At 38.2% G+C, this 14094-nt stretch overlaps 1 protein-coding gene across 5 annotated transcripts in view; it reads right to left on the bottom strand.

Annotated features, from left to right (window-relative positions):
• col14a1a (collagen, type XIV, alpha 1a) overlaps positions 1-14094 on the bottom strand; it is a 133767-nt gene that overhangs the window by 71706 nt on the left and 47967 nt on the right. For all 5 annotated transcript variants that reach the window (XM_044207901.1, XM_044207903.1, XM_044207899.1 and 2 more), the window contains 6 exons: positions 12746-12878; positions 12212-12247; positions 10682-10824; positions 8675-8807; positions 5993-6115; positions 3629-3778 (listed from right to left, as the gene is read on the bottom strand). In XM_044207901.1, coding sequence (XP_044063836.1) covers positions 3629-3778; positions 5993-6115; positions 8675-8807; positions 10682-10824; positions 12212-12247; positions 12746-12878 — 718 coding nt within the window. The remainder of the gene's footprint in view (positions 1-3628; positions 3779-5992; positions 6116-8674; positions 8808-10681; positions 10825-12211; positions 12248-12745; positions 12879-14094) is intronic.

The raw sequence follows: 14094 nt of genomic DNA, 5'->3' as shown, positions 1-14094 counted from the left end.
GCTATATACAACTTCACATCATGTACACACTTTATAATGCATCATTAAAACTTTAACTGACTGATAATAGTGTGAAAAGTAGTGTAGAACTCACTCTGAGCAGTCAGCATTATGGTTGGGTTTAGGCTAAAGTTAGAGTTGAGGCTACATTGTGTCTGCTTTGCATCAAATAGACAAGAGGCACTTGAACATCTCTTTTTGGGTCTTCTGATAGTTCTAGACACTTCTCTGTGTACCATCCATATAAAGTGTAAATGGTGGAAATGTATCTATACTGACAGTTCCAGTTACAACATCCAGTCAGGTAGATGTTAGAACAAATCATAAAGTAACACAATTAGTCAGGCTTGGTGTTTAGCTGTCTTGTGGAGAAACAATGAGGCATGATGCAGCAAAATGCAAAACACCAAGAGCAATTTAAATATCTGAAGCTTTTGTAGTGAGATTTCAGTGTACCATAGGCAAGCAAACCTCTCAGGAGCCTCTCTCTCTCCCTCCCTCTCTCTCTCTGTCCCTCTCTCTCCCCCTCGTTAACAGAATTTGCTGATGGTATGAAATAAATTTGGCTAGTAAATGGATATTTTATGCTGGGACCATATGGCAGATGCCTTATTTTAAATACTAGTGAATAATGCATGACAACCCATCATTGCATTCAATAATGTGCAAAAATACACACAAACTCACTCTCATACACAATGACATGCAAAATGCACACTAGCATGCACAGACGTATGTTAACACATGAATACAGACATATGGAGGGGTGTAGCACAAAATTCTGGACCCAGTACATAGGCATTCTCCCCGCATCCACGGCTACTCATTCTAGTTTCTTTGTGGGCCCTCCTCACATGAGGGCCCTGTATACACAGTCCCATCATTTACTGCCCCCAAATATAGTGTTGACTGCAACTGGTCAACAATGTTGGTTTTAGGTCTCACATTGTTGTTTTATTCCAGAGTTTTATTTGTTTTAGGATAACTTTGACTTTATTTCCTGTTTTGAGGGACGTCTGAGACACGTCTGCCTCCACGATTGTCTGCAACAATAATTGTCTCAAATCTAAGAACACACGGATGGAGTATACTACCAAGTGGATGTATGCAAAGCCAAGTTTAAACATAGAAGAAAAACATGAAAACTTGGACAAAGAAAGATAAAAGAATGAGAGAAGGGGAAAGTAAAAGATAAAAAGTACAAAAAGAAGAGGGAACTGAGAATGTGGTGGCCATTTTAAGTATCCAAAGATAAAAATAAAATGAGTACTACGGATATAAACCATGGTAGACTATATGGAGATACTGCAATCAGTCAGAAAATATGTGTGTGAGAGAGAGTGTGTGTGAGAGCTGAAGTTGCCAGACTTGAATCCAAATATTTGCACCCATCTGCCTTCCCAACCTCCACACCCTCAGTTAGTTTCCACTACATTATTTCTTCTTTCTACTTCAGCCTGTTTCTCATCGTGTAATCCTTTCACAGTCAAACTTTCTCTCACTTTCTGTGAAAAAAACATTATTTCCATTTTACGACAGAGTGCTAATACTATATATATATATATATATATATATATATATAATACCCTTCAGTGGTCCAGAGGAAAACTAATTTTTACTGTACAGCTGAAGTGCCTGCACCTCAATACAAACTACATAAAACTTCATTTGGGGGAAACAGTTTCATTTCATTCAATGGTCCTCAAGGTACCAATAATTACTTTTTTATGCTACATGCTAGTATGTGTGATTTATTGGTGCAAACATGCCAGTTGGCTCCAATGGTAAGGCTGCAATGAATGCAGTGTACCCAGGGAAATATGTTACTGTATCTCCCTTATTAGAATGACAAATGACTGAATGCATCCCCCTCAATAAATCAGAGTTCCTCCACTGTACAGGACAAATATGGACAACGAGTTTAAATATGCTCTGTGTAATATAGGAAAATCTGATACATCTGAAACGTATCAGTGCACTGTGAATTGCCTGCGTCTGATAGAAAATATGTGTTCTGGTGATTTGGTGATGAGTCATTTTTAAGACCCCCTGCGAACATACACACATAAAATGTGACATATAATATGCACAAATAGGACTAGAAAAGTGTGGGAGGAAAATATCTGAACATCCAAAAATGTAGATACAGTTAATATACTGTATATACAGATTGTTTTTTGTACTGTATGCATAGAAATGGGGCTTATGAAGAGCAAAGAAAGTCTTGTTAAATTTGGCGAGGTGGACATAGAGGCACAAACTTCAAGTGCCACACCAGGGACAGAATGTAAAGTTTAAATAAGGAGGGCTGATAACTCTGCATGTCAATGCTTCATATTTAATCTTTCTCTTCTTATGAAAGCATCTTTCATTATGAGAGCTTTATAGAGACAGGAAGGTGTGAGGGAGTTGTCACTCATCCAAGAGGGGGATGATTAAAGAACAGATGAAAGACAGCACAGTACTGCAGCACAAACTGATAATCTGTGTATCAAAAGCAATCTCCTTTAATTGTTGATTATGCATTAATCCATTAATCACTCCACATTTAGTCTTTACATTTTATTTCTCAATATTTTCTCTAAAGTTAAGGCAAATAGCTTTTCAAGAAAAAAAGTAAAAAATCTCTTTTTGCTGTGTGCATTAACGTGCATGAGAAATTCATGAGCTATTAAAATTAGAGTATGTTTGTTTTCATCCCATTCGATGCTCCGCCATTTTGAGTCCCTTCTGGCCAATCAAACAGTAAGCCCAAAAGACAACAGTAGATTTTAAAGAAAGGGATGATACAGCAGTTTGCTGAAAACCACACACACACACACACACACACACACACACACACACACACACACACACACACACACACACACACACAGAAAGGCAGTAAGCCAAAAACACAACATAAATGTGATAGTGACACAGCACTATTCTGAGAGTGGGATAAAAGAAAGAATGCGCAAACAGATGCACGTACATGCATACACATATATCTACACTACATACACTCTCTCTCTGTATCACCAGTTAATCTCGCTCTCTCTCTCACTTCCACCCTCTGACAGTTGTTTTAGATGATAGAGATGGTAAACCCTGCATTAGGTCTTACTGCACCTACTGATACCAAATCTGTATGCAAAAAGGATTGTCTTCACTGGCTGACTGGGAAATATAAATATCTATCTGTCTTTTTGCTAAAGTCTCAATGGAAATTAGAGTGTATGGTATCAGCAGGCAGTTAACTTGCATGTTGTACCTTTCCCACTTTTTCCTCAAACTAGTTTGCTTTTCTGCAGCGGCTGCCTCCTCCTTCTGATAGTTACGCTGTCCTTTGTGACAAATTTAGACTGAAAACTTAAGGTGATGGTGACATCCACATTAGGGCTCATTTTGGAATGACTCATTTTAAAATTTGGTATGCCTTTCCAAAAGTCAATCAGATCATCACCAGGGAAAGCTCAATTTAAAATTGAGTTTCGGATCTCACTTTCATAAACCTCACTTTCATTATTAACCTCAGCAAACTAACAGTGAGACAGCCTCTTCTGTTTACAGTCATGCCAATATAAATCAGATGTCATATCCCCCATTTAATACCTACTCTTACAATGAAGTGTGTGTGGATGCTTACATGTCTTGGCATTCACTAGCAGTGGTTCACTTTGCCCTGTTGGGTAGGAGGCCATCACTTGAACACTGTACTCTGTCCCACTTAGTAGATTCAGGAGGCGCATGGTGTTCACATCTTCACCCACTGTTGTCTCCAAAACTGGTCCTGGAACTGAGAAAGACACACACATGACATGAGTTATTGTATTCAAGAAAACACATTACAAATCAAATCCAGTTTCCTAAAGTTTTATAAACAGAGATTTGAAACTTTGCAAAAACCCATTTAGAATTGAAACTTGGTGGGTTAGATCTTGCACATCATGCCAACGTTCCCCGAGATAGCATTACGTTTTCCAAACACATTGGTTAGTCCTCATTCTAAAAGCTTTTTCTCAAGTAGGTAACGTTAAAAGTGAACACATACTGTTTGAAAATACCAACATGTATGAAAGCTACGGAGCCAAAAAGGGTTGTGTTAGAATGACTTAAGAGTCACAGTTACATTTTCCCTTATCACACTTATAATACTAGGTCTGACTATCTCTACACTGCAATACAAGAACAATATTTCTCTCTCTATGGTCATGATTTCTATGTCATCAACTGGTGAGGTTGAGGCTGAGTTGCTGAGTTTTTGCCTGGGACATGCAGCTTTAGCCTCTTTAGTCTTTTAACACGATACATTGTATGTAGCCATATTGTGCATATTTAAGACCCTCTTTACAGGATTCTTGTTTTAGAACAAGTCAGCTGGAAACATGAAAAAATCTGCCAGAGACTGTGTTTTCAGCCAACTCATGGAGCTAACATTAACGCAGGCTTATTTAGCTAGCTAGCTACAGCTGATGAAATCTGCCAGCAAGCTGTCATTTCAGCCATCAAAAATGACAGTTGTCATGCTAGAAATGAGAAGCTGCTTTTGTCTACCTCTGTCTGAAATCAAGGACCCACTGTTTAAAAACTTTGAGTGTTAAATGTCACCATTATCATTGTAAACTGCATTATAATCTTCTCATACATACTGCATACACAGACCTGCACAAATACACGTGCATGCACACATTCATACACAGAGCCTTACTGAACTATGGCAGTGTTTCCATTCCTGCTATAAACAGGAGTTGGTTGTTCTAAACAAGGATATCCAGGAGTACATACACACACACACACACACACTCCTCTATACCACTAAAATACAAAAAAGATATAATAATAACAAACTTTATTAAAGCAGCTTTTCCACTACAAAGTGCTTTAAAAAATAATAACAACCCTGCATAAAATAAAGGGCTTCATTAAAAAAAGAAACAAAACCAATACAAGAAATATAAAAAAAACGATAAATAAAGGAGGAGCAGAAATTATCTTTACAACACACCACCCACTGGAACAGTTTAATAGGAAACACACTGTGTGTGTATTTGTTGGGGCTGCCTGTGCGTGTTTGTGGAGGTATGTGTGCATTTTATGTATTTGCTACATTAAGTGGGTTTAAGTTTCCATTAAGTATTTTGTAGCTATATATCTGTGAGTGTGTGTCGATGTGTGTGAAGGCATTTGCACACACAGGCACCTTTCTTCCATCCACGTACCAAGATTCTCACAGTGAAAACAGCCGCCTGGCGAAATTTATTTCCCTTTAACTTAATTCTGAAAATCAGATTAATGTAGCTTGTCTAGTTGAAGCTGGATCTTCAGAGACACAGTAATTGTGTTTAGATGACTTAAAAACAGACATGGAAACTATACAGACTGGAGCCCTGTCTTGCAAGGATGAAACAATTAGCACCAGAGAAGCAGCAATGAAACAGTGAAAATGGGCTTTTGATGATGCTTCAAGACAATAAAAAAATGAGGAAGCGTAATGTCTTATTTCATCTCTGGATCGCTGACGTTTTCCTTGAAGCCTCAAGCTTCTTGTTAAAAACAAAAACTAAGAAGTCACAATCAGGAAAGCCAAAACACCCTGAGAGCAGTTTGTTTTTCAGTTACTATGTGGCTGTGCCTATGTTGCTGGTGGGGCCTCTACTAACAAGCGGATTAGTATGTTTGGATGAAACATGTATCCCAGGGCAAAGCACACACTAAATAAAAAAAATACTAACTATACTAACAACTAACAGTTGTCTTAAAGCGCTTAAATGTGTGTGTGTGTGTGTACTGTAGTATACAGTAGTACATGTAGTGCACAGGATTTAATAAATGTATTTCTACACTTACAAAAACCATCACGCAAAAAAAAGGCTGAGGAAAATCTCCACAATCTCTACATTTCACAGGTCACCCCCAGGGAACTATTTTGTGATTACTGCTTGATTATATCAATAATGTTAGGATTAGCATCAGTGTCTGCCTCTCTGTGTGTGTTTATGTGTGTATGTACCATAGATGGGCTGGTAGACGATCCTGTAACCAACTGTAGGAGACTGAGGTGGATCCCAGGTGACCCTGAAGTGGTTGTACCACTCCTCTGACACACGTAGGTTTCCAGGAGACAAGCGGGGCACTGCCAAAACACAGACAAAATGGGAATATAGAGATGTTTTCTTGTAAACAAACAAAAGTTTACATTCAGTGTTATACACCAAAACACATTGTGTTTATCTTTGAGGTGTAACAAACGTGCTTTTCCTTCCTGATAAAACATTTTCAAAGCCGATTTTTTAAATCAGCATTGTTTACATCTTTCCCTGCCTTTGTTGGCACATACAGTATCTTAGTGTCTTACCTAGGGCTGACAGCTTCTGGTCGGTTGGTTGATATGCTCTTGTCTGACCAAATTCTCATTGGTCAGACAATCGCTGTGTTCATAAGGAGAAAGGCGCTTCTTAATCCATTATTTTCGGGGGCGGGATGAACATTATGCAGACCTGATATGTTTTATTTTTGAGCTATATTGTGTTATAAATAACACCGATTATGAATGAAAATAATTTTCAAATATATTTTACTCAACAAATGTGTTTCTGTTTTAATAATCGTACGGTTTAATAGTCTATAAGACTTAAGACAGAAAGTCAAAACAACTCCATTTTCACAACTTAACTTAACTCGCCCAACTTAATGAAGAGTGCTGATAACTTAATGAACATTTACTCAGCTCCAAACTAATTGACACCATGTCAAAGAACCAGCACAAATCGCTACACCGGCCCCCAGCCTCAGAGGACAGAAGAACTGAGTGGATAAAGTTTATTTTTGATGGCAACGTGTGTGTGCATTTTACTACGAACTGCTTTCTTAACGAGGGTAACGGTTCAAGCTCAATGATGGATCGGTACCAGCTGTCCAACTCGACTTCAAACTTGAAAGCTGTAAGTTTTGCCATGTTTTATGTTGTTTTACTGCTTATTTGTAGGTTAGCCTGTTGAAGTTGGCGTTAGCATGTTGCGTGGCTAATGTGGTTACTCCCACAGGCTGGGGAGATGTTGGACTAATGTTGTAATATTGAGGGACAGTCAAGAGAAACTGTGAACGTTAAGCCTCATTTGAAGCTGACTAACAGTTTTTTTCGTGTTGCTTTTTGTGGAACTTTATACTGCATACATAAGCTTTGTTGTTATAAGGAAGCCCTTTCTCCATGATCCTCGCTGGTGTGTGTGTTGCTGCTGTATGTAAATTTATTTGATAGAAATACTTGATAGCTATGTGTGATAAAAAAATTGTCAAACTGCAGAAATTCATTTGCTTGGCAACGTTGTATAACTTTGATTAGCACCCATTTAGGCTTCCAGGTAGAGTGCACTCAGTGCACTGTTAAATGTTGTCTAAATACAAGCAGCCATACAAGAAATTAGCCTAAATAAAACACACAATTATTACAAAGTATTATTATTAATTATAATTATTGAATAATCTGCCAGTTATTTTATTGATTAATCAATTAATAGTTTTCTCTCTTTAATATCATTGTGAACTGAATATCTTGAATCAGTTTTTTGATCAGACAAAATAGGGAATTTTTAAATGTCACCTTGGCAACTATGATAGCATTTTTCATTATTTTCTAACTTTATTATAGACCAAAGCAATAAGAAGCTGAAACCAGAAAATATTTGTCAATCTTGCTTTACAAAATAGAATAAAAAAATTATTAATTTTCTGTCAACTAATCATTGCAGCTCTAAAGAAGAGTATCATTTTGAGCAGCCTTCGGATGCCAGCTTTTTCAGTTTTTGGTACAGACAGATTTCGGTCAGTACCATGAGTGTTAAGGTCCGATACCCAGCCTTAATATGACTTTTGTTCCTTGTAGTTGTTCACAATTTTTTTTTAAACTAGGTATGGCACTCTATATACAGTTTGCTGATATATGGTTTCATTTTATCCTTTTCAATAAACAGTAAAATATAAATTATGGTAACATTGAAAAGTGTTTTTTTAAACAGTGACAGGATTGGTTGAGTTTGAGTTATCACAAGGTTGTAAATTCTTATAGACCCTGATTTAGGAGAGAAGTTTTCCTCCATCAGAAAACAGAAAATCACGTCTTACTGTACATCAAGTATGCCTGGGCTCTGATTTATCACTATGCTGCTTTCCAAGCTGAGAAGAGGTTTTTATTTGCAATATGGCAAGCTATAGTACCCCCATTTAAAAAGATGACATATTTCGTCTCTGAACAGCGAGGAGACAATCACTACCGCTCATAAGAGGTAATCAAGAGAATGGTTGAGAAAATCAATTAGCGCTGAGCAAAATAATTTAATCGCCTCATTAATGAAAGGAGCTGCTGTAATTATGAACGGCCTTCATTAAGACAATTAAGAACGCATCAGTATTTGTCATCATTTTAATTTACATTCTCCTTCAGGAACGTAAATGAACATGAAATTAATGTGATGCAAATTAACTTTCTGCTCGCTGGAATAAAATTCATTTTCATTAGCTTTCAGTTTTGTCAGATGTGTTCTCCTAAACTGGGAGCTGCATCTTTGTTAAATGAAAATTCAGGAACCGAGAGTTGACCCCAATGGTTAATAATTCAGAGTGTGTGTTTGTGTGTGTGTGTTTGTGTGTGTGTGTGTGCGTGTGTGTGTGCGTGTTGGGGGTTTGTAAGGCTTACATGTGGCACCCAGGGCTGAGATACTGATACCATCTTCTCCGTCGGTGTACATCGGTGTGACTGTCACTTTGTACTGGGTGTCTGATAGTAAAGGCTGAAGCACTGCTCTCCTCTGACCACCTGGAACTAACACCTACACACACACACACACACATATTCAGGGCACATTTGAAGGAGTAAGAAAGTACAGGGAGTTTTAAAGCAATGATGACTTCTGCTCACTTGGGACTAATCTGCTCATAGGCAAACAGACATGGGGCATACAAATCAGACCCACCAGGATACATGCACCATATAGCAGACTACATACAGAATCGGCTGCTGTTCTCTGCTGGCTTATATTGACATTTGGAGGCAAAGATTAAGGCCAGGCTTAATTTGGTGAAACAGAAAGTGCTTACAAAATGCTATGTATGCCTTAAGGGATTTGAACCACAACTGTTCAAGAATTCTGCTCACTTCAGTTTCGTCAATAAAGTCAGTTGAGGCCAATGGAGAGGCAGAAAAGAGCTGAGAAAAACCCATTACTGCTATGTTTTTCATTTATTAGTGTTGAAGTTTCTTCTCTGCATTTTTGTTCTAAAAGTTCTAAAAGCATTCCTTCGTATAAATAAGGCATCACTTTATCAAAAAAAATGCAAACAAACCATACAAAAATAATATTTGGTACACTGACACTAAGAAAACGAAACCTGATGAACCTGATGATGCCATTTTATCATACAAATAAATCCAGATGGGCACTTGCTACAGCTGAAATTTACAATTCATTCCTGATCTTGGAAACAGCAGTTAACAAGACAGTCTCCACTCAAGGTTCACTTTATAGTTTGTTCTGCTGCTTTCGACCGCCTGCTAAGTTGACATGGAACTGTAGATGTCTAAACGTCTAAAAGGGGTGGAAAGTCCTACAGTTCTATGACAACTGAGCAAACTGATTAAGATTGTGTGATACGGTTGAAAGCTCCAGAACAAGCAAGTAAGCAGACCTAGAGTTTAGATAGTTTTGTCAACTAACTAAAGATATTTGTAATTAAATTATTATTTCAAATTCTTTACAAAAACTTGACAAAATAACTGAGTTTCTCAAACAAACTGTCAGCTGTCCAAAACAAAAGTAAACTTTCTTCATACTATGCTGTCTCTTTTGCCCTCTGGATGTGTTTTGATGTGGATGTGTGTGAGAGACAGACAAACTTTCAGAAAGAGGCGCAACCTGAAACAACCCTTATCTATCAGCTGGCGGACAGGTTTAAGCCTTTCTCCCATTTTGTTTAGCTATTGTTTCTTTTTCCACCTCTCTTTGTTTCTTTTGCTCTTTTCTCTGCTGCCCTCCATCTCTGCTCCCAGTGAGGTAAATGGCTGCTGAAAAGATAATGGAATGTCTTCTGGCTTGGCCTGGCCTCTCCATCTTCTACGGCTCTGACACCACATTGGGAAATTAAAACAGGAGGGAGGGAGAGGGAAGGAAAGTAAGGGGAGGTGGTGAGAGGAAAGAGGGAGGGAAAACAGAGAAAAGGGACAGAGATAGGGGGACAGATGGAGATGCAGAGTGTGTGTGTGTGTGTGTGTGTGTGTGTGTGTGTGTGTGCATCAGCGAGCAGGGTCACTACATGGCACTGAGCTCAAGGGCTCTTACCACAGATAGAGGAATCAAGAAGGAGAGGCCGAGTGGACTGGGACTAAAAGTGTAATCAGTTTTTTGATTGGAGCAGATGACCCGACACTGACTGCTGCAATGCCATCCAGTTAGCTGGAGGTGTGAAATAACAAGGATCTTCCTCAACTTCAGTGTTGTCTATTTCATAAAATCAGTGTTCACAACTCACCAGGGGAAAAGTTTGTGTGTGTTTACGTGCATGTGTTTGAGAAAGTGGCAGAGGACTATAAGGACTGAAGGCATGTAATAGGGATCTAAAAATAGCTCTTACAAGAGAGAAAACTGTACTTAATTATTTGTAAATGATTTTGCTTTTACAGTAACAGCTCACAACTTGATCAACTCACAGACTCCTCTTCGTGGTTGCCCCTGAGGCTGGCGTAGGAGACCCTGTAGCTCTCCACGTTGTGGTCATCCAGCTCCCATGATGCCTCTAAGCTCTGGGTGGTCTCGTCACTCAGCTGAAGGTTTCTCACAGCCTGACGTGCCGCTGTGACACCACGTCATAGACAAACGTTAGTGTACTGAGTTACTGTAGGATTTATGTATCAAACAATTACACCAAATCTTGGCTTAAGCTACGTTTTCTTCACACTTTTAATGTGGTTTGGTAAAATGTGGATTCGAAAAATGTCAGTCAAAATGCCAGTGTGCTAAAAGAAAATCATAACAGCTACTGACAGAGTGCCAACGTGCTCAGACAGCTGTGATGTGCTAGATGATAAAATGAAGTAAAATCTGGCCCAGATGGAGCATTTTTTTCTCTCAGGAACACTACTTTGAGTTTGAAACAAAGCAAAGTGTTTTTGTTTGTTTTGTGCTACATCAGTCTTTGATAATGGCCTTAGACACGTTTTAAAGTCCATGCAGTCCGGAGTGGATGAAAGTCAGTGTGAGGGATCCATACATAATGCAGCCTTAAAATACAAGCCTTGATTTTTAAAAGCAGAGGTGACTCACTGTCTTTTAGTCGGCTGCTTTTGCAAAAGGGATTTTCACAGCAGTACTTAAAAGTTATAAACAAAGCAGATGTGCTGTTTTAAAGTTTCTAGGATAGTGAACAGGGACTTGAGTAAAGGAGACATGTTGCTTTTTAAGTTTTTAGAGCTGTGAGTGGAGAAACTGCTCTGACTCGATTAGCTGTAGCCTGCTCCTCATACAAAACACAATCCAGATGGCCTCCGGGTCGCCTCTGAGATAATGAAGTTTGAACTACAGTCTCTGGGTGAAGCCAACTTGGTAAACACACTTATAAAAACACAATAGATCTTCCAAATGTTTTTCATAAGGTGCATCCTCCTTGCAAATGTTATCAGTGTTTCAGTTTTGCATTTATCAACCTTAGTCCCAACAGACAGTGTGGAGCTTTCCTAAGCCCTCAGTAATTCTGGTTTTGCTTCCTGAAACTAAATGAGCAACAAAGACCAAAACTCTGCTACAGGAACTCGCTAGAACTGTGGTTGCACTCTGGCAACATCAGCATGCACTGGAAACTAGTAGAGCTTTTCATATTTCAATGGCAGTAGACTTTCTAGACAGATGCCTTGGCTTGAATCATGATTAAAATTTGGCCAGTTTCTCTGCCAGGATAGTTTTCTAAAGCAAGTACCGCTTGAACTTAGCCTGCGGCCCGCTGGACACATGCAAGCAAAATTATTTAAAGCACAACTGGTAAGGTTTTAACATTACTAAGGTTATGAAAAAAATACATTTCATGGCACAGTTTTAATCCAAGATGACATGTCCAATCATGTCACATCTTTTCACGTTAGTGTTTGGCCATTATTATACATGTACAATATTGAATGTGATGCTTCGGAGACTTTCACTCCTGACATTTTGGAATTTTACACAAAAGCAATTTGCACACCGCTTACCTGTGGTTGTGGTAGCAATCGTTGTTGTCTTGGCCACTGGGGAAATACAGAGAGCATAAACCAGATAATTGGATAGAAACCCTCCTCAACAACTATCTGTATCAATAACTAAGGTAATTAGACAGAAATACATAAATCATTGATGGGAAAATAGATTTTCTTCCTCTGAGACAAGCTTTGACAAACAAATCAAAGCAAATGGGCTCATGCAGACCTATGCTTTGAGCTCAGAAATGGAAATTTTATGATCCTAAAAGGCATGTATGTGATTGGACTGGTCTGTTATTCTCAGTAGAAAGTGGCACTTTGGTGAAGAAGGTTAATTAGGTCACAGGCTAATTTCAACCAAGTGCAACCAAGGGGATCTTAATTTATTAAATTACACTCGTTTCTTTCTCTCATCTCTGGAAAAGTTTTTAGATTCTGACTTTTGTCAAGTTTTGTATTGATTAGATAAAGCAAATACCGCTACCGCCTGAATTAGTAACACAACGGCCGTACATGTTGCCAATCAAACAGTCTAATGTCACTTACATGTGGTCTCTACAACAGAGACTGTGTCACTCTCAGATTCATCTTTGAATACAGCCGTCAACATAACTTCGTACTCAGTAGACGGACTCAGACCGGTCAGGATGTATCTGTTATCACTTCCACTCAAGACCACCTACAGAAGAGAAACACACATACAAGTCTTAGTCTCATATTACATTTGACTTTCAATGGTATCTTCTTTCCAAATAATCAGCTTCTCAAGTTGTTGGCTGATATTTTCAAAAATGTCAACCATGTGCTTCTGCTGATTCGTAACCTATTTTCAACAGTTCATTTTGGCCAAAACTGAACAACATTATGCAGGACAGTTGTCAGTTAATCTTTATAATGTCACACTTTAATCCAGAGTTTTAATCTGATCTTTGACCAATGATAATATTGCAAGTAAAAGTCTCTGTATTACCAACTGAACTTTCCTGGGCATTAGTGAAAAAGTATAAAAACGTTTTGTATCTTGCTAGAAGAAAATAAATAGGAAGAGTTTCCTAACTTGTTCTCAAGGTGTGATAAAGTTTTGGGCATTAACCAACAGTCTGACAAGATTATTTATACTCTTAAGCACAACACCAGACTTTCAAAACCAATGTCATCACTGAGTTTTAGTAGAGAAAGCTGCTACAAACATAAAATAACAAATAACATAATTTCAGTCATGAAAACAGCAGGAAATGGTGGTGCATATTTTAAAAAGCTGGTGTCTATGAAAACAAACGGGGATTTGGTTGTAATACTGTGTTAAATAAATTATGAATTGTAGAAATTAATCATCAAGTACACAGCATTTAAATGCACTTTGTTATGTAATGCAAACATAAATTAGTGTAAGTGTAAGAATTACAAAGATGATCATCCCAATATGACTAATTCAGAAATCTGTGGTTTCCCATGAATACAACAGCAAAGCCAGTTGGATCAACTACTGCTGTAGGAGTCCAAACGACCACTACAATTTGTACGACGCGGAAATAAATCGGACCCCAAGGTAAACACAAAGAGGTCATCAAAAGTACAGCTTGCTTCCATGGAGAGCTACATCGAAATTGGAATTTACTGTAGATGACTCAATAACCATATTGTGTGCAAGAATTAGTTTCCTTACTGAGCCCTTTGAGGCACAGTTACATGCAAATTTCTCCGGTGGGGCCAGCCATTTGTGCTTTCCCTGGAGCAAGTGCATCTTTAGTGATTCATTCTCTCTCTTTTATTTTTCCATTTCCTTGCATTTAGTGAGATATATGTGTATATTTTATAGCATTGCCCTGTGTGGTATTTGTCTAATTAAAGACAAGACAATCAGACATTTTATTGATTAACAAAGAACACAATTA

Source organism: Siniperca chuatsi, linkage group LG9, assembly GCF_020085105.1.
Source record: "Siniperca chuatsi isolate FFG_IHB_CAS linkage group LG9, ASM2008510v1, whole genome shotgun sequence".
In the NCBI taxonomy this organism is placed as follows: Eukaryota; Metazoa; Chordata; class Actinopteri; order Centrarchiformes; family Sinipercidae; genus Siniperca; species Siniperca chuatsi.
Note: the sequence above shows the minus strand (reverse complement) of the source record. Positions and strands in the feature narration are given on the sequence as shown.